The 23,089-nt window shown below is 55.7% G+C and overlaps 7 protein-coding genes across 7 annotated transcripts; 3 read left to right on the top strand and 4 right to left on the bottom strand.

Annotated features, from left to right (window-relative positions):
* Window positions 1–66: 66 nt before the first annotated feature.
* Window positions 67–2,099, top strand: N7482_003822 (Leucine Rich Repeat domain protein; the record flags this gene model as incomplete). Its single annotated transcript, XM_056685947.1, has 3 exons — window positions 67–256; window positions 323–649; window positions 709–2,099. 3 exons carry the CDS (start codon window positions 67–69, stop codon window positions 2,097–2,099), a joined length of 1,908 nt encoding a protein of 635 aa, XP_056544689.1.
* A 788-nt stretch (window positions 2,100–2,887) lies between these two features.
* On the top strand, window positions 2,888–4,874 carry N7482_003821 (TFIIH subunit TFB1 family protein; the record flags this gene model as incomplete). Its single annotated transcript, XM_056685946.1, has 2 exons — window positions 2,888–3,026; window positions 3,085–4,874. The coding sequence occupies 2 exons, from the start codon at window positions 2,888–2,890 to the stop codon at window positions 4,872–4,874; spliced, it is 1,929 nt and encodes a 642-aa protein (XP_056544688.1).
* Window positions 4,875–5,284: 410 nt separating this feature from the next.
* Window positions 5,285–6,313, top strand: dscB (the record flags this gene model as incomplete). The annotated part of the gene is made up of 2 exons (XM_056685945.1): window positions 5,285–5,551; window positions 5,636–6,313. The coding sequence occupies 2 exons, from the start codon at window positions 5,285–5,287 to the stop codon at window positions 6,311–6,313; spliced, it is 945 nt and encodes a 314-aa protein (XP_056544687.1).
* A 330-nt stretch (window positions 6,314–6,643) lies between these two features.
* N7482_003819 (putative PHD finger domain protein (Ing1)) lies at window positions 6,644–8,695 on the bottom strand (the record flags this gene model as incomplete). Its single annotated transcript, XM_056685944.1, has 5 exons — window positions 6,644–6,702; window positions 6,769–7,257; window positions 7,318–7,529; window positions 7,586–8,229; window positions 8,300–8,695. The coding sequence occupies 5 exons, from the start codon at window positions 8,693–8,695 to the stop codon at window positions 6,644–6,646; spliced, it is 1,800 nt and encodes a 599-aa protein (XP_056544686.1).
* Window positions 8,696–9,522: 827 nt separating this feature from the next.
* Window positions 9,523–12,956, bottom strand: kgd1 (alpha-ketoglutarate dehydrogenase KGD1; the record flags this gene model as incomplete). Its single annotated transcript, XM_056685943.1, has 4 exons — window positions 9,523–10,064; window positions 10,124–10,497; window positions 10,564–12,608; window positions 12,735–12,956. The coding sequence occupies 4 exons, from the start codon at window positions 12,954–12,956 to the stop codon at window positions 9,523–9,525; spliced, it is 3,183 nt and encodes a 1,060-aa protein (XP_056544685.1).
* Window positions 12,957–13,874: 918 nt separating this feature from the next.
* On the bottom strand, window positions 13,875–17,024 carry N7482_003817 (uncharacterized protein; the record flags this gene model as incomplete). Its single annotated transcript, XM_056685942.1, has 1 exon — window positions 13,875–17,024. The coding sequence occupies one exon, from the start codon at window positions 17,022–17,024 to the stop codon at window positions 13,875–13,877; it is 3,150 nt and encodes a 1,049-aa protein (XP_056544684.1).
* A 1,134-nt stretch (window positions 17,025–18,158) lies between these two features.
* On the bottom strand, window positions 18,159–21,122 carry N7482_003816 (uncharacterized protein; the record flags this gene model as incomplete). Its single annotated transcript, XM_056685941.1, has 7 exons — window positions 18,159–19,879; window positions 19,940–20,162; window positions 20,220–20,404; window positions 20,457–20,784; window positions 20,866–20,891; window positions 20,954–20,993; window positions 21,072–21,122. 7 exons carry the CDS (start codon window positions 21,120–21,122, stop codon window positions 18,159–18,161), a joined length of 2,574 nt encoding a protein of 857 aa, XP_056544683.1.
* Window positions 21,123–23,089: the final 1,967 nt, after the last annotated feature.

Below are 23,089 nucleotides of genomic sequence, written 5' to 3'. Positions count from 1 at the left end.
TAAACCTCCCGAGTCCACGCGCACTACTGGGGCCCTTTATAGAGGGCCCGTTCTCTCGCTCTCACCATGGCCTCTCTTTCTACTCCTCCGGCTGCTCCTGCACACACCAAGCCGACGATTCCTCGACTCTCGGCCTCCCCCGGTGCCGATCTGCACTCGCGCGACTCATCCCCATCGTCCTGCGGCACTCCCGACGGGTCCAGGTCCAGCAGCCGCCGGCGCCCGTCTTTCGGCTCCATCAAAGAAGACGTCGACGGTATGTGAGAGATGGCTTCAAGAGTATTCATGGTAAGGGATTGCTGACGAGATCTTTCTCCAGCAGGCATCGCGCAATCGTTCGTGGACACTCACCACGCACCCTCCCCCAAGGAGCCGCATAAGCCGCATCTCCCGGAGATGCAACAGACGCCAGACTTCTGCTGCCCATGCGGTGGATTCCTGGGTTGGAAGCAGATTCGTCTCGGTGGGAAGAGCCTGAGTCGCAGCTATGGCGACCTCCGCAACCTGGGCAACATGCAGGCGAAGGGTTGGGCGTGGGAGAGCACTGAATCAGGACAAGAGCTGGTCCCACCCAAGGCGGCCGTAGTGGACCATGCACAGCCGCCGCCGGGCACCTCGCCTCTGGAGAAGCTGCCGCCCGAGGTTCTGGGTATGAAAAGCCGTTGGAATGTGACTGTCTGCATATGATGTGCTAACCGTGTTCGCCAGATCAAATCATATCCCACCTGGCGATTGATGTGCCGCCCAATGGCTACACCCCGCGTAATGTTGACCTCGTCTCGTGCCTCCTCGCCTCCCGCACGTTGCACGCCGCGACGCTGAGCGTGTTGTACAGGAATATGACTTTCCCTCACTCAATAATCTTCTCCAAGGCCCTCAATCATATGTTGGCCTATCCGGCCCTCGGCACCTTGGTGCGCCGCCTGGACTTCTCCCACTTCACCTCGGTCGGCCTGGGTCGCACGAAGCAGATGAATGCCGAGATTCAGAATCTGACGTCGCGCACGCTCCTGCAGTGCCTGGACCTGCAGCCTAACCTGAAGGAATGCTTGCTGCAGGAACATCTCGAGGGTGACCTGAGCGTGGATGTGATACGGAAGCTGTTCATGGGTCTGCCAAACCTGCGCGCGGTGGACCTCTGCGGCTGTTCCACCCAGTCGTTCTCCCAAGTCTTCACGGAGGCTCTGACGGCGGGGCCTGCCATGCCTATGAGCCTCCCGAACATGAAACGACTATCGCTTCATGAGTGCAGCACGATTACGGCTCCGATCTTCGACCTGTTGCTTTCCCGGCTCATCAATCTGACGCACCTGGATCTCACCCACACCCAGGTGAATGACTCGGCTCTTTTCGCAATCCCCGAGACAGCTCGCATCACCCACCTGAGCGTGTCACGGTGCACGCGCCTGCGCAGCTCCGCTTTGGTGGAGTTCCTGACGACTCACCCCGCCGTCCGGGAGTCCTTGGTGTACTTGAACCTCCTGACCGACCCGACCCGTTTCCGCCTCTTGGAAGAGGACGACGTGACCGCGCTGCTGCCCAAGCTTCCCAATACCCTTCGTTCTCTGAATCTGGGTGGTGCCAAGGTGACCTCGGAGCATGTCCCGCTGCTGCTTCCTCTGACCAAGCACCTGGAGGAGCTGGGCCTGAGCTCGGCCGATCTGTCTGTGAAAGACGTGAACACGTTCTTCGCCCGGTCGCGTGAGAACGGCGCGGGCAAAGGTGCGGCTCCTAGCACTCTGTGCTACCTCGACCTGGCCAAGGTGCCACAAATGACCATTGGCGCCATCTTTAACACCAGCACGTGCCTCCTGCTGTCAGAGCACAGCTACCCACTGCAGGTGATTGAGTTCAGTGACAAGATCATCACACCTCTGCGCGAGCGGGCTAAGACTCAGCGCGTCTCGGTAGGCTGGACGGTGCGCGACCTCGGTCGCCGAGGCTGGTACGTCCGAGATCCTGCATCCTTGCCCAAGGAGCCCGTCGACGACGGCTCACGCTCTTGGAAGATGGGTGCGCGCTGGTGGGGCATGCGCAAGATTCCCATGGCCGTAGGCGACGTGGGTGGCATCTACGGCCACTACATGTTCAAGAAATGATAACAGGACGGCGCTCTTTTCTTTTCCCATGCGTTGCTCGGACAAAAGCATGCTGGTCGCTCCTAACGTCTTCCTTCTCTGTCTTGTTGCTGGTGCCGATACCCTTGTTCATTTCATTTTTCTGCTCCCCTCAAACGTTTCCTTTCTCATTGCCAACTTGCTATGTATTTTTTGGGCGGTATCTTTCTCCTTTTTTTGATGTTTACGAATGACGATATCCGGTCTATGCATGGCGGCGCGCAACATGGCTTACGAATTTCGGCATTCTGGCTCCTGGCTTCGGGTTCGTGCTCTTAGTTTGCGTCTGTTCTCTGGTTTTGCATAGCATTCAGAATCTCTCCAGCGGCTGTTTCCTTTTTTGCTTTCCGTGCTTGTTCATGCGCTCCATATGGCATTTGTGATTGTAACTGGCGTATTCGCATCACTCAGCTCAATTTCTGTTTATATTTTTTTATCCAAAAAATCTATCCTCCCAGAGTTTTCAGTAATAGCAAAGGAGGCAGAGCACACGAGCATGAAGATTGTGAGGCCTCAGAAACGCTAATCATCCTGTCGAGTTATAGTCCCAAAAATGGAGAATTGCGTTCCAGGCGACATATCACGTGACGATTAGATAAAAGAGCTGCGGCTCCGAACTGTTGCTTTCACTTCACCCGCCTGCCTCTGCACACTCAAAGGCTCCGGACCTTCGTCGCTTCGCTGAAGCCTCATCCCAGGGGATCTGCTCATCCCGATGGGTGGTTTCGTTGTCGCTGCCCAAACAGTGGAAGCTGTCGAGAGACGCGACGATGGCACCTCTGAGCGGAGCGGTCTCATACAAAAAGAAAGATGGCACCCTAACCCTGTCCAAAGATGAGCAGACACTCACCTGGACTCCAGCTGTCGCCGGTGTGGGGGGTGTGAATATTCCTGTGTCGACCATTACCAGTATGGCATTTATCCTTGTCCGCTCGAAGGCCCCTCGGCCATCTAACACAACGTTCAGATCTACAACAGACCCCCGCCACGAACCCTAAAGTGATGCTCAAGGTCTTTGTTCTTCCCCCGAATTCCCCGGCGTATAGCACACCGATCCAGTATGTCTTTTCGTTCACGGCTGGGCCGGACTCCGCCCGCCCGCAGGCCGATGCAATCAAAACCGCACTGAGCACCCGAATGAACGCGATCAAGACAGGAACACCCTCGCAGACGCCGACACCCGGCGGCGGTGGTGGGGGTGCGCCGATGTCTGCGGCAATGGCAATTGCCAGTGCAGTTACGTCGGCCGGGTTGTCGAAGAACCCGTGGGACGACGACAATAGGCTGAAGGGAGATGTGGAGCTGCAACAGTCACTGCTGAAAGCCGACCCCACGTTACAGCGGATGTTCATGGAGTCGATGCACACAAAGCCGGATAGCCTGACCTCGGGGCAGTTCATGTCCCAGTTCTGGTCGAGCCGCTGCCACCTCTTGCGCGCACATGCGATCGAGCGGACTCAGACTCGTGGCTCGTATAACGTTCTGTCATCGCTAAAGCCGCGCCAAGAGGAGAACGTGACCCGGATGAATATTAGCAAGGAGCAGATTTCGCTTATCTTTACTCAGCACCCGCTCGTCAAGCGCGTGTATGACCAGAATACCCCCAAGCTGAATGAGCAACAATTTTGGTCGCGGTTCTTCCAGAGCCGCCTGTTCAAGAAGCTGCGTGGAGAACGTATCACTGATAAGGATGCTACCGATGCTATTTTGGATAAGTATCTACAAGAAGAGAATACAGACGCTAACCGCGAGGCGTTCGTCCCACACTTTATGGACTTGGCTGGAAATGAAGGCCATCACAGCCAGCGCCGTGGAAACCGGCCGGATCTAGACATGCGGCCTTCTGGTGCAGACAAAGTGCCTATCATTCGGACACTCAACCATCTTAGTGAGAAGATCATGGCCAACGTTGCGCCAGCAGATGGCGACGTAACTGCTCCCATCGGTATAGATGAGGAGACTTGGCAGCAAATGCAGTTGCGAGATCTCCAGGGAGATGAGGAGCAGACCCGCGTCACCCTCAACATCCGCGATCAAAGCCGCTTCTTCGAGCAGACCCAGGAGGACGAGCAGACCCGGGCATTTGCCCGGCAAGATCCACACCAGATCTTGAAGACTCTTCGGACGGAGATCGCAGTGAGTCTTCCGCTTGGTGGTACTGCGCCACTTCAGAAAATTGTCGATCCAGGTGACGACGATGACGAGGAGATGGAAGGTGTACCGGCCGGCAAGCGTCCCGTCGGATCGTCTGCGGCCATGCACGATGCATTTGCTCAGATCCTGAGTGCCGTCCGAGAGCGGCGCGACCACCTGAATGAGGGGTCCACGTCCGATACCTACGGACTTTCCGTAGGGCTTTATGACCGGCTGATCCTAACACAGGCCACGTCAACCGAGTTCCTGAACCAGTTCTGGCAAGCCTTCCTCTCTGGAAACCCGGAACGCGCTGGCGAAGTTCAATCTCTATCCGAATCACTGGCGCGCTCAATGGAGCGCATCAAAGCCGTGGCCAATGACGCTGAAGCCGAACGCCAGGTTGAAGTCGACCGGCGCAAGCACGCCGCGCGCGAGTATTTCGAAAGAACCAAGCGCAAGCCCAGGCTGAACCTGGATGAGATTGAGGGCGGGCAGAAAGTGGTCAATCAGCTGCTTGGGCCGACATCGTCCGCGTTGCAGCTAGCAATGGCCCGGTACCAGACAGCGCTGGAGGCGGAGAAGGCGGAGGTGGCCAGAGAAGCAGCCTCGATGGCTGTTTAAAGATGAGATGCAGCGCCGCGCGACCAAAAAGGGGCACACCATTCCGGCGTTATTTTGAGATTGGGGCATGGGCGATCTGACCTGTATAATCTTGCATACCATTTCTGTTCTGCTTTCCTGCCTCTGTGTACAAAATTGTAGACGTAAGTGGAGGTCAATGCGGCCTCGTGTCCCGCGTCGCACTAACTCGGCATGCCGAGAGGTACCCCAGACTCTGTCCGACAGCCAATCTGGCCTCCCCAAGCTCTGCCCAAACTCTCCCCTCCCCACACGTCAACGCCAACCTCACCTCTCCAACAATTCCCCAACAACCACCGACCACGCGCCAATCTACCTCCCGAACCGCCTGAATGACCCCGTCACTTATCCAATCTCTCTAATTAGCACGCCACACATTCACACGGCCCAAAATGCTCACCTCGGGGCTTACCAACACCCCGCTCACCAAGTCCCTCCTCGTCTACACAATCGGCTCCTCGATCGTGCTCTCCATCCTCGACATCAAACACCTCGCCTCAATCTATGTATCGCCACACTTCTGGCCCTACGCACAGTTCTGGCGCGCACTCGCCTGGCAGGTTGCCGGGTTTACGAATTCCACAGAGGCGCTGTTCGCCGCCATGCTGGTGTACCATCTGAGGGTGGTCGAGCGCGCGTGGGGGAAGAGGAAGATGGCTGTAAGTTGGGTCGAGCCTTGAAACCTTGAACTGTGACAAAGACAGCTGTAGAAGAGGGAGTGGTTGGTTAACAATCTGGCATAGACTTTCGTTCTCACGACGCTGCCCTACACCACACTCCTCCCACCTCTGCTCCTGGCACTGCTCGTGCGGCCCCTGTCGTTTAACACACTGAATTATCTGCCCTCCGGCCCGACGGCGATGCTGTTCGCGCTGCTAGCTCAGTACTACGCGATGGTCCCGCATACATTCCGGTTCCGTATCGGCACAACGTCATCATCATCATCCACCCCCTCCAGCAACGACAACAATACCACCACTTCCTCCTCAACACCACCACCAGCCGCCAACGCCCCCAAACCCCCACCACCCAGCCTAACCGTCCTCCTCTCCGACAAAACAACAACCTACCTTGTAGCCGCCCAGCTCGCCCTCTCCCAATTCCCCGCCATGCTGCTCCCCTCCATAATCGGCTGGCTTGTCGGCATGGCCTGGCGCGCAGAGCTACTGCCAGGCCTGTCACCGGCTAGCAATGGGTTTCGCGTGCCTGCGTGGATTGTCGGGGAGCGGGAGCGGCGCGGCGATGGCGCGAATGGGGGCACGAGGAGTGCGGCGGAGAGGGAGCGGTTTGAGGATTTGAGAAGACGGTTAGAGGGGGGAGGCGGCTGCTTCGACGTCGGGCATGGAGAGTGCTGGGGGCCAGAGGAGGAGGGGTGGGGGGAGTGGGATTATGGAGAGGTTGAGGGGGGCTTGGTGATTTAGTTATACCTTCTGTTCCTGTTTTGATTTGCGATGGCTTGGTAGTATGAACCTCATAGCAGGGCTGATTTTGGGAGTTATTGACCAAGAGACACAGTACTATGTCGTCTGAGATAGATTGGGGTCAAGGATGGAGGGCATGTAGAATGCTGCGCTCACATTCTGAAGTAAATTGGTATTGTAGCATACTTGCACGTGTGGATATCAATATCGACCTCACATCAACAAACCCATTGACCACAGCCCAATCGAAGAGTTCCATACTCATTTGCCGCATAAACGCCATCCATGTCTATTCAACCATTCCATCGCACATACTGATAGTTACCCGTTTTACCGTCCATTGCGACTGCGCCGCATATTCTCTTTGCACTCATTACAGTACCATTTCACTGCTGTAGAGTTAGCATCTGACCCCCATACATACTTTTGAAAAAGGAAACGAGAACAAGGCTTACCATTCTTCCCAGGCGGCTTCGTCATCCCCACACACGACAGATGGAACCACTCGCGCGGACAAGCATCGTTATCACACGCCACCATCTCACCAAAGCTAACCTCATTACAGTAGCAGTACCGCGGCTCGTGGTCCTCGTCCTCGTCGTCGCCCTCATGAATAGACTCTTCGTCCGAGGGGAGTGTGCGTTGCGCGGGCGTTTTCTTGGTCGTCCGCTTGGGCGCAGAGTCATTGCTTCGTGTTGGCCGCGAGCGGGACTGGGTTGGTTCAGCGAGTGTAGAGAGAAGCGGGGTTGAGGTTTTGGAGCTGCGGCCCTTGCTTGTCGGCTCGGGTTCGGTTGCATCTGCTGGTCGGTCTAGGTCTTCGCGCTTGGCACCCGTTGGTGCAGAGGGTCGGCTGCCGGATTCGCCATCAAATTCACGGGCTTCTGCGTTGACAATTTCGTGTTTGACAGGCTCGCGCGGGGTAGCTCTGGGGTCTGCGGGTTTGGCTAGAACGAGGGTTGATTAGAAGGGGATGAAAGAGGGAGAGTCAATGGAAAGAGACGTACAGGAGTTTGGTTGGCCAATGCGATTGGATGCTGACGAAGAGGGCCGCTGTCGGGAAATACTCGTCTGCCCAGCATTCTGCTGGGCCCGAGAGGATTGGGGGCGCGATGTGTTCGGGCCTGGACTAGCAGCTCCTCGTGGCGTATTGTTAAAGGTGCCGATAAGAGGCGAGGGTGCAAGGATGGGTGATCCAGCGTTCGAAGCGGCATTGGTCCTAGGAAAGAACTGATTAATTGCAGGCAAAACGGGATCAGGGTGGACAGAACACACTTCTTGCGAGCCGCAACAGCGTTCGGATTCGGAGCACGAGATCGCTTCTTCTCGGCGCCATCTTTATTTGCAGCGCGCTGGCCGCCAGCACCACTAGCAGAGCGCTCCATCGGCGCGCCAACGTCCATTGCCGCAGGGCGTTCTACCTTCCGCCTCTTAGGCGCTGCGTTGTCACCTGTCGCATTATCACCACGAGACTTTCCAGCATTCGTCTTTCGAGGGGCCCGAGCCTCCTCATAGTCCGCGTCGGCATTCGGTCGTCGGGCCCGTGCCCGGACAGCTTCGCGCCGCGCCTCACTACGGCTAGCAGCTTCAGCCTCGTGGAGCACATGGGTGAGATCCTGTCGCTGGCCCACAGCTTCGCGGCGTGGTCGCTCGTTCGTTGCCGCCTTCGCGACGCTCTTGTTCGAGTAAGCCCAATGCGTCAGACTGCCCAATCGAGCTTCGTCGCTGATCTCGCCCGCAATGTACGGAAATACAGTATCCAGCCGGACAATCTGGCGATCCAGTTCCTCATTTGCATTGGAAATCACGTGGTTCTTTTCGTCAGCCGTCATCATAAGGTCGCCCAGGCTCTGGCGTACGCGATCGAAGAGGAGACGACGGTTTTTGCTCTCGGGTGACTCTGGGGACTGGGAGAGTTCCTAGAAATGAGGGGCAAGCCATCAGTACAGATTCCACCAGAATGACCAATTTCAGGCTCGAGTTGCTTACCTTGGGCAAGTAATCCTCCCGCACCAAGCCGCCGACAATAGGTGCTGGGTGCGATGGGTGCGGCACGGGTTGCGACTGCGACGAAATCTGCAGGAGCTGTAGCAAATTCTCCTCGAGAGCCCACGCCTTCGCATCAACCTCCTTCAACAACGAATTGTGTCTGCGGAACTCGCGCGGGAGAGCGGTGATCGCGTCGGTGAAATGCGTAAGCGCAGGGTAGAAGCCATGAGGAACAGGGGTCGTTGCGGGAGTCTCAGCTATCAAGCCACGACCGAAGCCAAACGAGGAGCGACCAATGGTCTTGGAGGTTCGAGAGGGATTGGTACGTGTCTGCCGAGCAGATTGGCGGAGCCCTTGGCCCTGGGGATTAATGGCTGACGAAGAGACGGCAGACATGGTGAGGACGAAGTCAGGCTGGGGGGTGCACCGCTCAAGAGAGTTTCTGGGCGCACCTGACCCGATTTGCTAGAAGGAATCGAGAATTAGAGGTGTCAATGGAGGTATAAAGATGGTCTGTTAACAGACAAGTTTTCCCAGGGCTTGTAAAAAGACAGGGACACGGCGAAGGAGGAGGAGCAGTCGGGAAGTTTGCGTGCGGAGAAGAGCATGCGGATCAGGTGAGTTTATGCCAGCTTTTCCAGGCATAAATATACTTAGTCATGATATCTATCAGTGACGTCATTCCAGGCACAGCTGCGGAGTCCATGGATGAGGAGCGTTGCTTGTCTTGTGTTTGATCGTGTCCGTTGTACGATGCACTATACAGAAGTACTCCTATTGTTCCTGCTATAATTCCTTACCGTTTTAGATGAGAAGAAAATCTATCGACGAACATGGCCAGATCACTAGTTTCATAACAAGGCTCTCTTATTAAGTATCGCGACGAGTCTCGACAATGATGTATGAGCAGTCAATGACAATGACCACAAATCTACAGGCGGTTTGAGATTCGACCTTCGTAGTATTGAAGTAGCCAATGCAACAAATAGAATAATTTTGTATTTTACAAAAATATGGATTCTAGGTGTAAACGGGCCCAAGGCCAGCCACAGCACAGACAGCTCGTGTCCACCAGGTCGAGAACAAAAGAACTCATGCGAATAAAGAGGTAATACAAAGGGAAAAGATAAAATCGGACGCTAGCTCCCAGCAGGACCCATGAACATAGAAAAGCAACGCAATCGAACAGTCAAATGCGTTATCCGTCCGAGGAAATGGCACATTTACTCGCCCTTCAGACGCTCCTGGTGAATGGAGAAAGCATCCTCAAGGAACTCCTGCTCTTCCTTAAGGTGAACGGCCTTGAGACCAGTGGCCACCGAGGCGCTAGGAGCACGACCAGCGTACAGGACGTGGCGGCGATTATGGTGCTCAGTGGAGTTCAGCATGGTCTCGATACGGGGCTGGGCGTACGACCAGGCGCCGGCATTCAGAGGCTCCTCCTGGCACCAGACGATGTCCTTAGCGTTGGGGTAGCTGTCCAGGTTCTCCTTCAGCTGATCCCAAGGGAAGGGGTGCAGCTGCTCAACACGAGTGATGGCAGTGTTGCGGATGCCATTAGCCTCACGGTGCTTGATGAGGGCGGCGTAGACCTGGCCAGAGCACATAATCACACGCTCAATCTTCTCGGGAGCATCGATGGCCTCGGTGTTGTGAGCCGTGTCACGGATGATCCACTGGAAGTGGGAGTCATCGGTGAATGCCTCGAGGTCAGAGCGAGCAATCGGGTGACGCAGGAGAGACTTGGAGAAGAAGATGACAAGAGCTGCGATACGGGTAATCAGTATATCAACTTGAAAGGGTCAAATTGGGATGAAAACATACGCTTGCGGAATTGGCGGTGGATCTGGCGACGGAGGACGTGGAACAGGTTCGAGGGCTCGGTCATGTAGACAATCTGCATGTTGCAGTCCTGGTGCTGGCGGTCCAGCTTGTCAGCGGCGGGGAACACGCGGGGCTCCTCGTTGCAAAGCTGCAGCCAGCGCTCCATACGGCCGGATGAGTGCTCAGGACCCTGGCCATCGTAACCGTGAGGCAGAGAGACAACCAGACCGGAGCGTTGCAGCCACTTGGATTCACCGGCAGCAATGAACTGATCGATGATACACTGAGCGTTGTTGGCGAAGTCACCGAACTGGGCCTCCCACATGACCAGAGCCTCGGGGGAGGTAAGAGAGTAACCGTACTCGAAGCCAAGACTAATATTAGAACAAGTTAGCATTGCGACTTCGATGGAAGGATTGTCAGTGTGATGAGTGACTTACGTGCCGAACTCGCTCAGGGAGGAGTTCGAGATGACGAAGCTGCCTTGCTTGCCACTGATATCCTGCAAAGGAGTGTAGGTAGCCTCATTCTCCTGGTCGTGCAGAACGGCGTGACGCTGGGAGAAGGTACCACGCTCAACATCCTGTCCAGAAATACGGACGTGGTAGCCCTCGTCAACGAGCGAACCGAAGGCAAGAGCCTCAGCAGTTGCCCAGTCAATGTTCTTACCCTCATCGACGCTCTTCTTGCGGTTGACCAGAATACGCTTCAGGTTACGGTGGAGGGTGAAGCCCTCAGGAGCACTGCCACCGCTGATCTTGTCGGCGATGTGCTTGAGGGAGTCGACGCCGACAGCAGTGGCAAGGTGAGGAAGAACCTCAGTGGCCAGCTCCTTGGGGGTCTTGAAGTTGTTCCAGGCCGAGGTCAGCCACTCCTTGCTAGTGGGCTGGTATTCCTTGCTGCGATCGAAGCTATCGTTCAGCATGCCCCAAACCCACTTCTTGTGCTCATCAATGTCCTCCTTGGTGAAGGAGCCCTCGTTGATCAGCTTCTCAATGTAGGTATCGAGCTGAGACTTCTGCGAGGCGATGCGCTTGTACATCAGAGGCTGGGTGAACGAGGGCTGGTCAGTCTCGTTGTGACCCTGCTTACGGTAGCAGACGATGTCAATGACAACATCAGTCTTGAACTCGGCACGCCAGTCAGCAGCGACCTGGCAGACGTAGTTGACAGCTTCAACATCGTCGGCGTTGACGTGGAAGACGGGGGCGTCAATCGATTTGGCAATGTCCGAGCAGTAGGGGGTGGAACGGGCAAAGCGGGGGTCCGTGGTGAAACCGATCTGGTTGTTCACAACGATGTGGATGGTACCACCGGTAGAGTAGGCGGGCAGAGAGTGGAAGCCCATGGTCTCGTAGACAACACCCTGAGCAGCAAAAGCAGCATCACCGTGGAGCAGAACACCCATGGCGCTGTCGAACCTGGTCTCGTCGTTGTTGTAGTGCTGAATAGCACGGGTCTTGCCTAGCACGACGGGGTCCTCAGCCTCCAAGTGAGAGGGGTTGGCGACCAGAGACAGCTGAACACGCTTGCCTGAGGGGGTGGGGCGCTCGAAGTTCATGCCCAAGTGGTACTTGACATCACCGGAGCCCTCATCGGAAGGCTCAGTGGAACCGGCGAACTCGCTGAAGATGGACTCGTTCGGCTTGCGGACGACGTTGGACAGGACGTTCAGACGACCACGGTGGGGCATACCGATGACGATATCCTTAATACCGTAGTCGACACTGCGGTCGATCAGGGCCTTCATACCAGGTACAAGGGTCTCGCAACCCTCCAGACCGAAACGCTTGTCGTTGGGGAACTTGGTAGCCAGGAAAGACTCGAAGCTGGAAGACCAGATAAGACGGTCGAGGATGCGGCGCTTGTCGTCAACCGAGTACTTGTAGGGCTCGGGGATCTCGAAGCGGTCACGGATCCACTCGCAGGGCTTGCGGTCCGGAATGTGGATATACTCGACACCGTACGAGCCACAATAGATCTTCTCGCAGGTGGCAATAATCTCGCGCAGCGTCATCTTCTTGCGGGACTCGGTCAAGAAACGGGGCAGGATACCGGGGCCCAGAGCAAACTCCTGGTCCAGATCGCGCTCAGTGAACCCGTAGTGGTCGAGCTCAAGCTCCTTAGGCTTGCTGTAACCGAAGGCCTCGGCGTCACCACGAATGCCCAGAGGGTCGATCTTGGCCTTGTGGTGACCACGAGCCTGGTAGGCGCGGCACAGCAGCTGGACCTTCAAGTGGTTCGTCACATCGGCGCCAGTGGAGAGGCCAGTACCGGGCATGTCCTGGGGCACGCCACCGGTAGGGGTCGGGACAAGGGTCGGGGGAGGAGTGAAGGCCTGGGAGATGGGCATGTTGCCCTCTTCCATGTTCTTGAAGTAGGTCTGCCATGAGATGTGGACACTGGAAGGATCCCGCTTCCAGGCGAGATACATCTCATCAATGTAGTTGGCAGTGCTGCCCTGCAGGAAAGAATCGTTGGGGTCCTATTCACGGGGAAAAAGAGTCGCGCCGTCGCGTTAGTCGAATGGTCGTTTTAGGTTTCTTCGCGTACTCGCGCGTCATCTTCATTCGGATCGCAAAAACGATCAGGAGGCTTGTATGGTGCTTACCACTCCAGGAGCGCTACCCTCCGCAGGCGAAGCATAGAGCCGGGCGCCATTGAAGGCACGGTCGACAACGGCAAGAGGACGGCGGGCAGTCAGGCCGAAAGTCGAGGTCTTCGAAGCACCGCGAGCAGTGGACGTGAGGTGGAGAGATCTCCGGCACGTTGTGGAGGCCGCAGCACGCAGCACGCCGCTGTTGGCGGCCTTCAAGGCAGTGTTTCTGAACATTGCGGGATTTTTGTGTCGATCAAGGAAACAGCCCTGAGTCGTTCACGTCAAGGGAAAAGGGGGAAATTAGGAATACGATGCTTTTTGACTCAAGGGAGCCACGTATCAGCGATCTAGAGGCAAGTTCACTATTCATGCGCAGGTCAGTCCAAGTTGCCAGATTGTTGTTTCTCTCCTGCCGAGGGTACCGAGCCACGGGGGAAAGGAAGGGCGAGAACGAACAGGTGTAAAAAATCGCGCAGAAAACAGGTGTCGACTAGGATTGCCGTAGCACCTGTATAGAAACGGAACTCATCAGAGAGCAGAAACTCTGCTAATCTCGTGTGTCAATAAAGGGGAGGAAAAGTGGAGAGCGAAGAGGAGGAAGCAGAGCAGAAGCAGAACAAGGTTGAGCTGAGCCTGCACGGCAGTGACGGAGGCTAGCCTGTAAGGCTCCAAGGCACCACTCCGAGCCGGCCAATGGAGAAGGGCTGGAATACGGCCAGTGAGCTGAGTCAGGCCGACGGATAGCCGACCCAGCCAGTTGTACGTGGCGGAATCGGCGCCGGCTAAGCGTTTCGGTGCTTTTGCGGGTGATTTCGGCCCAATCGGACACCCGTAGATTGCGTCTTACGGCATCTATATACATCCATCCATGACCACCGCAGACCCAATCTTGCCCATCTCGGCTCGAGATACCACCAGTTTGTTAACTGTGCAGAAGATCATGGGAGCGAAGGAGACAGCAGACAGTCAATGCGCAAAGAAAAAAGCCAATAGCAAGCAGACGCCCAGCCAGAAAGAAAACACGTCAATCCGCGGTCGGAGATTCATTAGATCGTAATATAGAAGGCCCTATCAACAACCGCAAAAGATCAGGTAGCCAGCATCAAAATTATTATATCCAGTGGAGAAAATAGAGAGGGGGCGTGCAATTTTTTACAGAATATTGGGGGGTGGTGGGGGTTGTTGGGTTCCGATGCTCGGCACTTGGTGCAGGTACTCTGCGTAGGTCGGCCCGTCCATTCCGCCCAGCGGGGGATCGCCGGGTGACCCCAGGCGGTTGGGCGGTGAGACCGCATATCCATGGCCATCGTCAGGGGCATAGCCCATGCCTGCCAGGCCCTCATCAGCAGAAGGCCGTGCTTCAGACGGACTGACTTCCGAGGCCCCAATGAAGCTGCCGCGGTTGGGGGACGAGAGCGCATGGGGCGGCGGACTGCCTGCACTGCTGCGCAGGCTACCGTTGCTTCCACCCCATGCGCCACGGCGCAGTTTCAGCAATGCGCTTAAAGACATCTCGTCGTCCAGGTTGCCCAGGTCGACCAGCTGCGCCAATCCGGGACTGGACAGGGACGGGTTGGAATGGGCGCCCCCGTGCGCCTTCAACGAGATGACGGAATTCCGTGTGCTCCATTCACTTCGCTCGGTGATGGGGGTCAGGCTGGGCTCCTGGAACTTCCCGCGACTGCTGTGGTTGCGAGTAATGCCCTCGACGCCGCGGGGGCCGAAGTATCCCCCATTTGTCATCTCGCCGCTACAGGTGCCGAGTGCCTGCGCGTAGAAGCCAAACTCCTGCCCATAGAAGCCTTCATCGTCGTTCTCAAGAGCTTCTGCATTGGCGGCAGCAACAATGGGATCATCGTAGTACGCATCATCATCGTAGTACATATCATCATCGTCGTAGATTTGATCTTCAAGGAAATCATCGAAGCGCACCATGTCTGCCCCTTGGCTGAGGCGGCTGTCATCAGACACAAGACCGGGTTGTGAATCGGCCGTGTGCGATGCCTGGGAGATACTCTCGTGTGCCAGAGACCGATCGCTCGTACTGAAAGTACGTTCGAAACGGCCTTGGGTCGCTGCTTCATTTGCAGCAAATGCCAGGGCATTATGCAGCACCTCCAGGTTTCGCTCCGTGAGCACTCCACCATGGGCCCGAGCAGGCCCCATGTTAGGGATTGGCTCACCAAGCGGGCCACGCTTGATAGAGGCAACTCCATATTCACTAGCAACACTGGGCATGTGCTTCAGACCTTGGCTGGCGGCCTCTTCAAGCAAGAATTCTCTTTCTAGAGCATCCCCACTGCGGATTGTACTCTGCGAAGGCTGGCGTGCTGGTGGTGGACCAGCCGGCTTCCGTTCATAGAGGTGACTGGTTTCGTCGTCGAAGACGGACTCGTCGAAATCTGCATCCTGATCATCGATGGTTAGATCCCCGAATTCTCCATCATCAAAATACAGATCATCGTCATCATTCGGTATCTGTGGCCCTTGCTTGGTGGCTTCTGGGAACTCGGGATTGGCTCCAACGATACCAATGTTCGCAGCAGGAGGCAATTGCACCTGTCGCGGCTCATCAATAACTGTGCCCTCCTGTTGCGGCGCTTCATCTTTATGAGGCGTATCACTCTGTTCTGCCAGAGCCATAGGAGCTGTATCTACCGGGTATATAGGAGCCTCAGGCGGCGCAGGAATAATCGGGCTCGCAACCACAGGCGACAATCCGGGGATAGCCCATGACTTGGCAATCGAGGGCACTGAGAGTTCATCATCATCCGCATCGGCATTGACACCGGGTATCTTTTCTTCGAGCCCGTCAATATCATCCAAAAGATCATGGTCAAACTCATCATCGAAATCATCAAAGTAACCATCCTCCAGCTTGCGCTGGGCTTCCTTTGCCTTATGTTTCTCTTCGAGCAGCTTCTCCTGGACAGACGATTCCACACCGCCCATGTCAAAACTAAATCTAGAAGCATTGCTCTTGAGATGTCTCGGTAAGCCAGAGCTTGATTGGGGCACATTTGGAATCGTATCCTGATCATGCTGGTGGGTGGGTGGACTCGCTTTCGGCGAACAGGAAGCAACTTCTGCGGGTATACCCACAGGTACCTCTGCAGGTAGCTCTGCGGGAGGAGATGCGCTCTGTCCAACAGTCTCAGGACTTTGATCTGGCAAATACGAAGGCAAATTTCGTGCGAATACCGGGATGGATTTCTCGTAGCCATGTTGGGTCGGGTTCGTCAACAGGCTAGACTGAAGATAACCCTTATTTTCCACCTGTAGCACATTTCGGTCGTCCTCAAAATGCTCCTTGAACACCGGCGAATGATCACTGTGCCGTTTTGCCTTGTCGTTCCATCGATTGTCCCGTGGGTTTAGGCTACTGCTGCCGTCGGATGCAGCAGCTGTATTTCCAGATACATTGCGGCGCGGCCGAGGAGCAGAGAAGTCATGGACAATATTTCCACGGATTCTCGGGTCGTAGTCATCAGGGATAGCGGGTATTAGATTGGGCGCGTTGATTTTCACCTCATCAACACGCGAAATTCCCATGTGAGAGGATCGCCTGCGAGCGAGGAGTGACATTGGGTTTAAAAGATGGAGCATCGCCTTGCCAGACTTGTGATGGGTGTGCTCTGCTGGGAGATCACGGTCACCCGCCCGTCGAGGAGGTAGGCCTTCCATCCTCAAGTCTCTCTGGGTCATATTCATCTTGTCGGCCGGCGTTTCATCGGGCGAGGTCTTCAATCGGAAATGGCTCTGGCCCGGTCCGGCGGTAGGCGAACGCCTCTGGGGTTCAAAGGGTGATGCCTGCAGGTTCCGCAACCCTTTACCAAACGACAGGCGGAATGGTGAAGTCGGCTTTGAGGTTGGTTCGCCGTCGCCCTGGTCATGCCGTAATCCAGAGACTGAGAGCAGCGAGTTGTTTGCCGGAGATATGAAGCTCAGTTCAGATTCGTGCTCCCCTGGGCTTGAATGCGGGCGGTTCTCTTTCTCGTCCGACGGGGACGGGACGGCCAGGCTAACGGAGGAGGATAATGGAGCTGCGGAGGTGTGGAAATTCAGCTTCGACGCGTCATTTTCCAACGGCGAGTCGCTCCATCCCGGGATATCAATTGACTGCAAGCCGTCGAATGGGGCGGTCAGAGTCGGGGTATCAGGGATCACGGGAAGTTGAGGGGGGCTGATTGGGCTTTCTGTTGTGCTCTTTGGACCTGGAGTCGGTGCGGGGAGAGACACTGGCGGCGCGCTCGAGCGGCGGTGGTCTCGGCGCCAGTAGGAGAAGACGGCGGATGGGGGCATGCTGGCCGCTGGGTCGGAGCCCGCGCAGCGATTGAATATGCGGTGGTGAGTGTTTACCGGATGTGAGACTCCATCGCGGTCAATCTAAAAGGTGGCGCGCTTGGTTTGGAGGCCCGCCAGGAAGATTGAGGGTCCGGTCTCACATACCAGACGCCAGTGGGGCTTGCAGGACGCTGCAAAGTTTGATTGGAGAAATTAAGAGCCGCAAGCAGCGTCCAGAAGTCAAATCAAGAGCTGGAAAGTCGGCTGGGGCCTATAAATCAGAATAGGGGAGCAGAGAGCCGAGCGGCTGGTGATCACAAAGATAAAAATGGGACCGGCGATCACCCCGAGGAGACGACGTAATCAGCTGCGGTCCCCTCTAGTCCCCTCCAGTACCACGGGCAGCGCCTGTGCCATCCCGCAGCCCGCAGCCCGCAGCCCGCAGCGTGGTACCCAACCAGGGCCGTGATGAACATTCCAACATCATGTTTTTCTATCTTCGCTATAATGGGATCAGGCATACTTGAGCCCTTTCAGTACTATGTTTCTCACATTGAGACGCCAAAGAGAACCGTGAGCAGGATGCCTACAACTATCAATGGTACAAGGTCTTTCCGAGAACCTTAATCGAATTAAATTGGCCCAGTAAACTAGCTAACTTCGTAGCACCATCAAACAAGCGTAGAATGTGCATGATACACCTATGATAGGTACGTACCTATACTGCACATGCATGGCATCTGAAACATGACATCAGAAGTACCATATCTCCAATAATTTTACTATCACTAGGAACAGAGCGCTCGAGCCTGGCCCCTTCCATACCTATACTTTTAGTTGTCTCTTGCCTATCCTCTCGGGCTAAGAGAACTCATCGGATACCAAAAAACCCTTAAATCGCAGAAGAACGGTGGCATTATGTATTAAGCTACCAACTGGGAAAAGGAATGAAAGTCATACTCATACACGAACCAGAAACCGGATTTTGCAAAAGGGGGAAATCATGGCCTAATCACAAAAGAACCTAAAAAACGACAAGCAAAACATCAAAAGCAATTACTGGGACCCAGGATAAATTTCGCAGAGTAGAGCAGCCCAACAGTCGTCGTTTACGCAAATACCGTTAAGGCTGTTATTTTCATATTTTCCCATTCAAGCCACCGAGGTCGAGCCATTGGTGACGTGGGTGGTGCCGTTAGTGCCGGTCTTGATGCCCCCACCAAGACCATTGGTCTTGTCGTTGACGAAGGCCTGGTCGACCTCGTCGGAGAAGCCCCGCGAAGGGTAACCGCTGTCCACTTTAGTGTGGCCGTTGGTTGCGGCGCCAGAGGCAGCGGCAACGCCATCAGCTCCAGCGGCACCACCGGCGCCGGCGGCGCCCGCAGCGCTAGAAGGACCAAGAGAGCTTTCAGCAGTGTGATGAGGCTTGCGGGTGGCCGTACCGGCGGCAGGGATGTTGCTTGACTCGGAGGCATGGCCGATGCTGAAGATAGGCGACTCCCACTTGTCACCCTTGGCGGCCAGCTCGGCGTACTCGGTGGCCTTGTTGGAGATGCCGCCGGGAAGCTTGATGTCCGGGAAGATGGAGTCGTGCAGGGTCATGACGGTCTGAACCTTTGTGTCACGCTGGGCGATGCGCTCGGCCTTCTGGGCCTTGGCCTGGGTGCGGGCGCGCATAGCGTCAGCGTAGCGTGAGAAGATGCTGGGAGCGTTCTCGGGATCCTCGCGGGCGGCCTCTTGGGCACGCAGGGCCTCGGTGTGGATCTCGTGGAAGAAGGCATCGCTGTCGGTGAATGCCTTCCGGATCTGGGCCTCGACAACCTTTTCCAGGGCCGGGCGGACAACGCGGAAGAGTATGGGCTTGAAGGTAGTGAACAGAACCTTATGCTTGGACTTCTTCAGCTTGATATCCATGTGCTTAATACTCACGGACACCTTGTCCAGCTTGACCAAGTGCTGCTTGTCTCCCTTCTGGGCAGTAGAGGCGGCAACCTTGAAACTGAAGCCCTCGCCGCCTAGGAAGATGTCCATAATACCAGTGTCGGTGACGGAGGGGAAACCCTGCTTCTTGTTGATGTAATAGCTGACATCACGAAGATCGGCTTGGATGCCAGACATGGCGATCATGAGCTTGTTGTCACGCTTGTTGCTGACCTTCTTGCGGCCCCAACGGAAGTAATTGTCGCTACCGAACTCGACAACGTTGGGCATCAGGTTATCACTCTCAATAGTAAGATTCTCAACAACCACATCGACCATGGGGTCCGAGACCTCAATCCGAGGAATAGGGATGTAGCGGACATTCTCGATGATGCCAGGCAGGATAACATCGCGAATATCCTTGAGCAAATGCTGCTTGAAAACGATCTTGCCGCCAGCATCGCGACCCAGATCCTTGAAAAGCTTCTGAATGGAGTCTGCGAGAGCCTTGTTCTGTGGGTCCTTGTCGAACTGATCCGCCAGGAACTTGGTCTCGTCCACAATGCGGTCGGTGTGGCTCCGGTACCGTTCGCGGAGTAGGTAACGGCCCTTGTCGTACAGCTCGTTCCATTCACGGTTGCACTCCTCCTGCATGATGTATCCCTGCTCACGCAGGCATTTGCGGATGTAGGTATCGACGTCTGAGAACCATCTCCGCAGCTCGGGATCCTTGTCCGCGTCACGGTAGATGTTGTTCAACGAGTCGAAGAAGTCAGACAGGGACGTGTTGTTGGCGAAGCGCTCAATGAGAGTGCGCAGGTCATGCTCAACAGCCTTGACGCTGTCGGTAGACCGAATGTCGCGGACAGCACTGCCGCTTTGCGTAGAGGCAGACTTGGTGTGACCAACGTACTTCTCAGCCATGGTCAGCAGGGTCTCAATGGCTTGCTGATCTGTACAATGCGTAAGTAATTCAAAGTTTTAGAACCAAAGCAAGTCGTAGGAACGCTTACAGTCAGCGTGGCCTTGAATCTCAATGATCATCTTCTTCAAACGCCAGATGGCCTGCTCGCGGCGCTCCTTCGGGATCTTTTCAGATAAATACTCCTGAGTCTGCTTGGCGTACTTCTTCCGGCGGCTCTCTGAAGGAGTCTCGGAAGCATTGTCGGCATTCGCACCCGGTTCGGTGATCTCACCAGTCTCGCCAGTGGGAGGGGAGGCAACGTTGTCCTTGTCCTGGACTCGGTGTTAGCTTATACATAATGTGTTCAAGGGGAGAAAAGGAGAACTTACACCCTTGTTCTTCTTGAGGCGATTCTTGAGGTCATCCTTGGAGATGTTGGGCTTCTCGTGCCAGGTGTTCTCCTCCGCAGGTTCATCAATCTGCGCCAGCTGGTCCTCCGACGGACGGACCGCGTTCGCGGCCTTCTGGGAGGCATCGGCAGCCATATCGCGAATCAGGACGACAGCATCGCTTACTGATAGCCGTTAGCGTGTACCGTCGACGGACAGCAACTCAGCTTGACTCACGAATCTTGCGGAACTCTCCATTGGTGATCAGAAGGGTGCCCAAAGTTTTGAGGCCCTCCAGAGCCCTGTTTGCATCCTGCTGGCCCGTCTCCTTGCTCACAGGCATATTGGGGGCCGTCGCACCACTCGTGCCGGCCTGCTGAGCATGCCAGATGAAGTCCTGCAGCAGCTCACCCTCGTTCTTCGTGAGGAGTAGCAGCTTCGCCTGCTCGATGACATTGCGCACGTCCTTGATGAGGACCTTACCCTCACTGGAAAGCTCCTTCGACGGCGACGAGAGGGCCTTAGAGGCCAGAGCACTGTTCAGGGCGACATCGCACTGCTTGTTCTGTGGGGGGGGAGGGGGGACAACGTTCAGTATGGGGTATCACAACAACGCGCGATAGGCGCGGCTGAGCGAAGCACTAACCGAGGGAAGCTTGTTGTTCTTGAAGGCTATATGAGAAGGGAGTTAGCGACTGGCCCGGAACTATCAAGGCATCGAGCATTGAACTTACCATGGAAGATTCCAAACAGCTGGAGCTTCTGGTTGATATCCTATACCGGAGCGATGCTCGTCAGCATGGTCCCCTCTGCGAAGACATTATGATCGGTTCGGCGCCTCGTTCCGCATACCTTCTCCTTCTGCTTGGTATCTGTAGGGACGTTCACAGCTTTCGATGGCATGATGACGACCGTGACAATCGTGTAGGGGATTGGATACCGGGACAAGGCAGAGTAGTATTAACTGGTGGACCCGGGTTAGCGTCCCTGGCTCAGCTGGGAGTATGCAATCGCGACAAACAGGGCGCCCTGGGAAAGATCGTACGCACTCGTCAAGGCGGGATGAAGATATTAGCACTAGCAATTACTCCGAGGGGACTCCTCGAAAAGAAACAAGGGGGGGTATGGGGGTATCACTGGAATGCAGGAAGGGGGAATAGGTAAAAGCAAAGTATGTGGAGGGTTGAGAAGGAAGGAGGAGGGAGGAGGGAAGGGAAGAAAAGAAAGAAGGGATGACGACTATTAAACCATTGGATCGTCGGATCAGGCAGGAAAGAGGGAGTCTTGCAGGTCGTTTCCAGTAGCAGCGGTGCTTAGCCACCCCTGCCCGAGCTAGCAGCTTCTGCTCGTACGACTATGCTGTACCTTGGGTACGAGTACCTCGCAAGACCGTTCATAAATTCCATAACCAGAGCAACAGCCACGGCCAGCTCTCCCCCAATTGACGCTCTCGTGACGTCATACTGGCGTGTTGCAGAACTGCGATTCCCCCAATTGCGCTCCGTGCCTGCCTTCTGTTTTCAACACTGTCACGGGCAATTCCGACGTCTTCCCTCCTTTGCCCCCCTCTGTCCAGGCGTCCAAGTGGAGGTTCAACCCGTGGAGGACGCTATGGCTGAACCCGAAGCTCCCCTCGCCCATAAAGCTGCTAGGTTCCAGGCTCCCGGAAGCTCCAGATTGAGTCGCGTACCCACGCTAGCCGTCGCCCCTCCACGGTAGACTGCATCGAGCGCCCTGATCTGCAAAACCTGCTGGTCCTTGCGCTTGGCACACGCGCACTCTCCATGGCCCACGCCCCCGGAGTGGGTCCCCTCCGCCGCGACCCCCCTAGCTCTGCTTGCCTGAAGCGAAATCAGGATGATCTCCAATACATCAACTTGACGTCAGTTGTACGAACTTCATCGATGACATGGCACCACTCCCCCCCCCCAAAATGATGGAGGCAAATAATGACTGCGCTGCAGGGCACAAATCATTGATTCCGGGCTGGGGCAGTGGGTGCGTCTTCTCCTGCTTCTATTCGGCTCTCGTCCCCTACACCAAACTAGTAATCTCCTGGTGTGGACCTGGCCCTGCTCCGGCTTCCAGCGATCAGCAACGCAAGACTTGCTTTCTGCGCGCGACGACAGCCACCGACGAGCGCATGAGTGGAGCCTTTTGAGAGCGCTCAATGTGGCTTGGGGGGGGGGGTTTGGGGCTTATGAAATTTCGAGGAACCCATCAGCTGTGGATCTGGGGGCGGCGCACTGCAAGCGGTGTTCTCCGCTGTCGGAGCTCACATCGGCCGCGACTCCCGGCGGGCCAAGCGCTAACTACAATTTGGTATGGCAACTTCTGGGGAGTGTATCCAAGGTGCCATGTGGTCGGTCGCTGCAGAAAGCTTTGCTTTTATCCACAGTGGAGTACGGAGATTCGACTGATTCCACAGTTCGGTTTGAGGAGAACATGACAGAATGCGGAAGAATTGTATCGCCTAGTAACGTGTAGGCCAATGAAGCCAGAGAGTGTGTATTGTAGAAAGCTAAGCTGCGCGTATAGAAATAGGGGGAAATGTGCCAAGGCGCTAATCAAAACAGGTTAGTAGCTAGCTGAATAATACTGTGGAGGCCATATGTCGACAGAACAGTCCCCGCCGAAGGGAGTGGGCTCCCCTTTCAGGTTCTCATGAAGCTGGGGAGACCATCTAGCTTGATACACCCCTCATCACTATTGGTCACCATCAAACCCTGGCACCTACACAGAAGGGTTCGCTTTCCACTTAGCTACATGGGGTGTGGCATTCGGGTCCACTCAGATCTTCGATCATTTTGTCGTAGTACCTCCCTGATTGGCTGGTTTATACCCCTGAAGTACAAGCCCCAAAACAGTAG

Source organism: Penicillium canariense (genome assembly GCF_028826845.1).
Source record: "Penicillium canariense strain IBT 26290 chromosome Unknown utg000002l_segment0_segment0, whole genome shotgun sequence".
Lineage (NCBI taxonomy): Eukaryota > Fungi > Ascomycota > Eurotiomycetes > Eurotiales > Aspergillaceae > Penicillium > Penicillium canariense.
The sequence above is the reverse complement of the archived record's forward strand: the minus strand, read 5'-3'. Positions and strand labels throughout refer to the sequence as shown.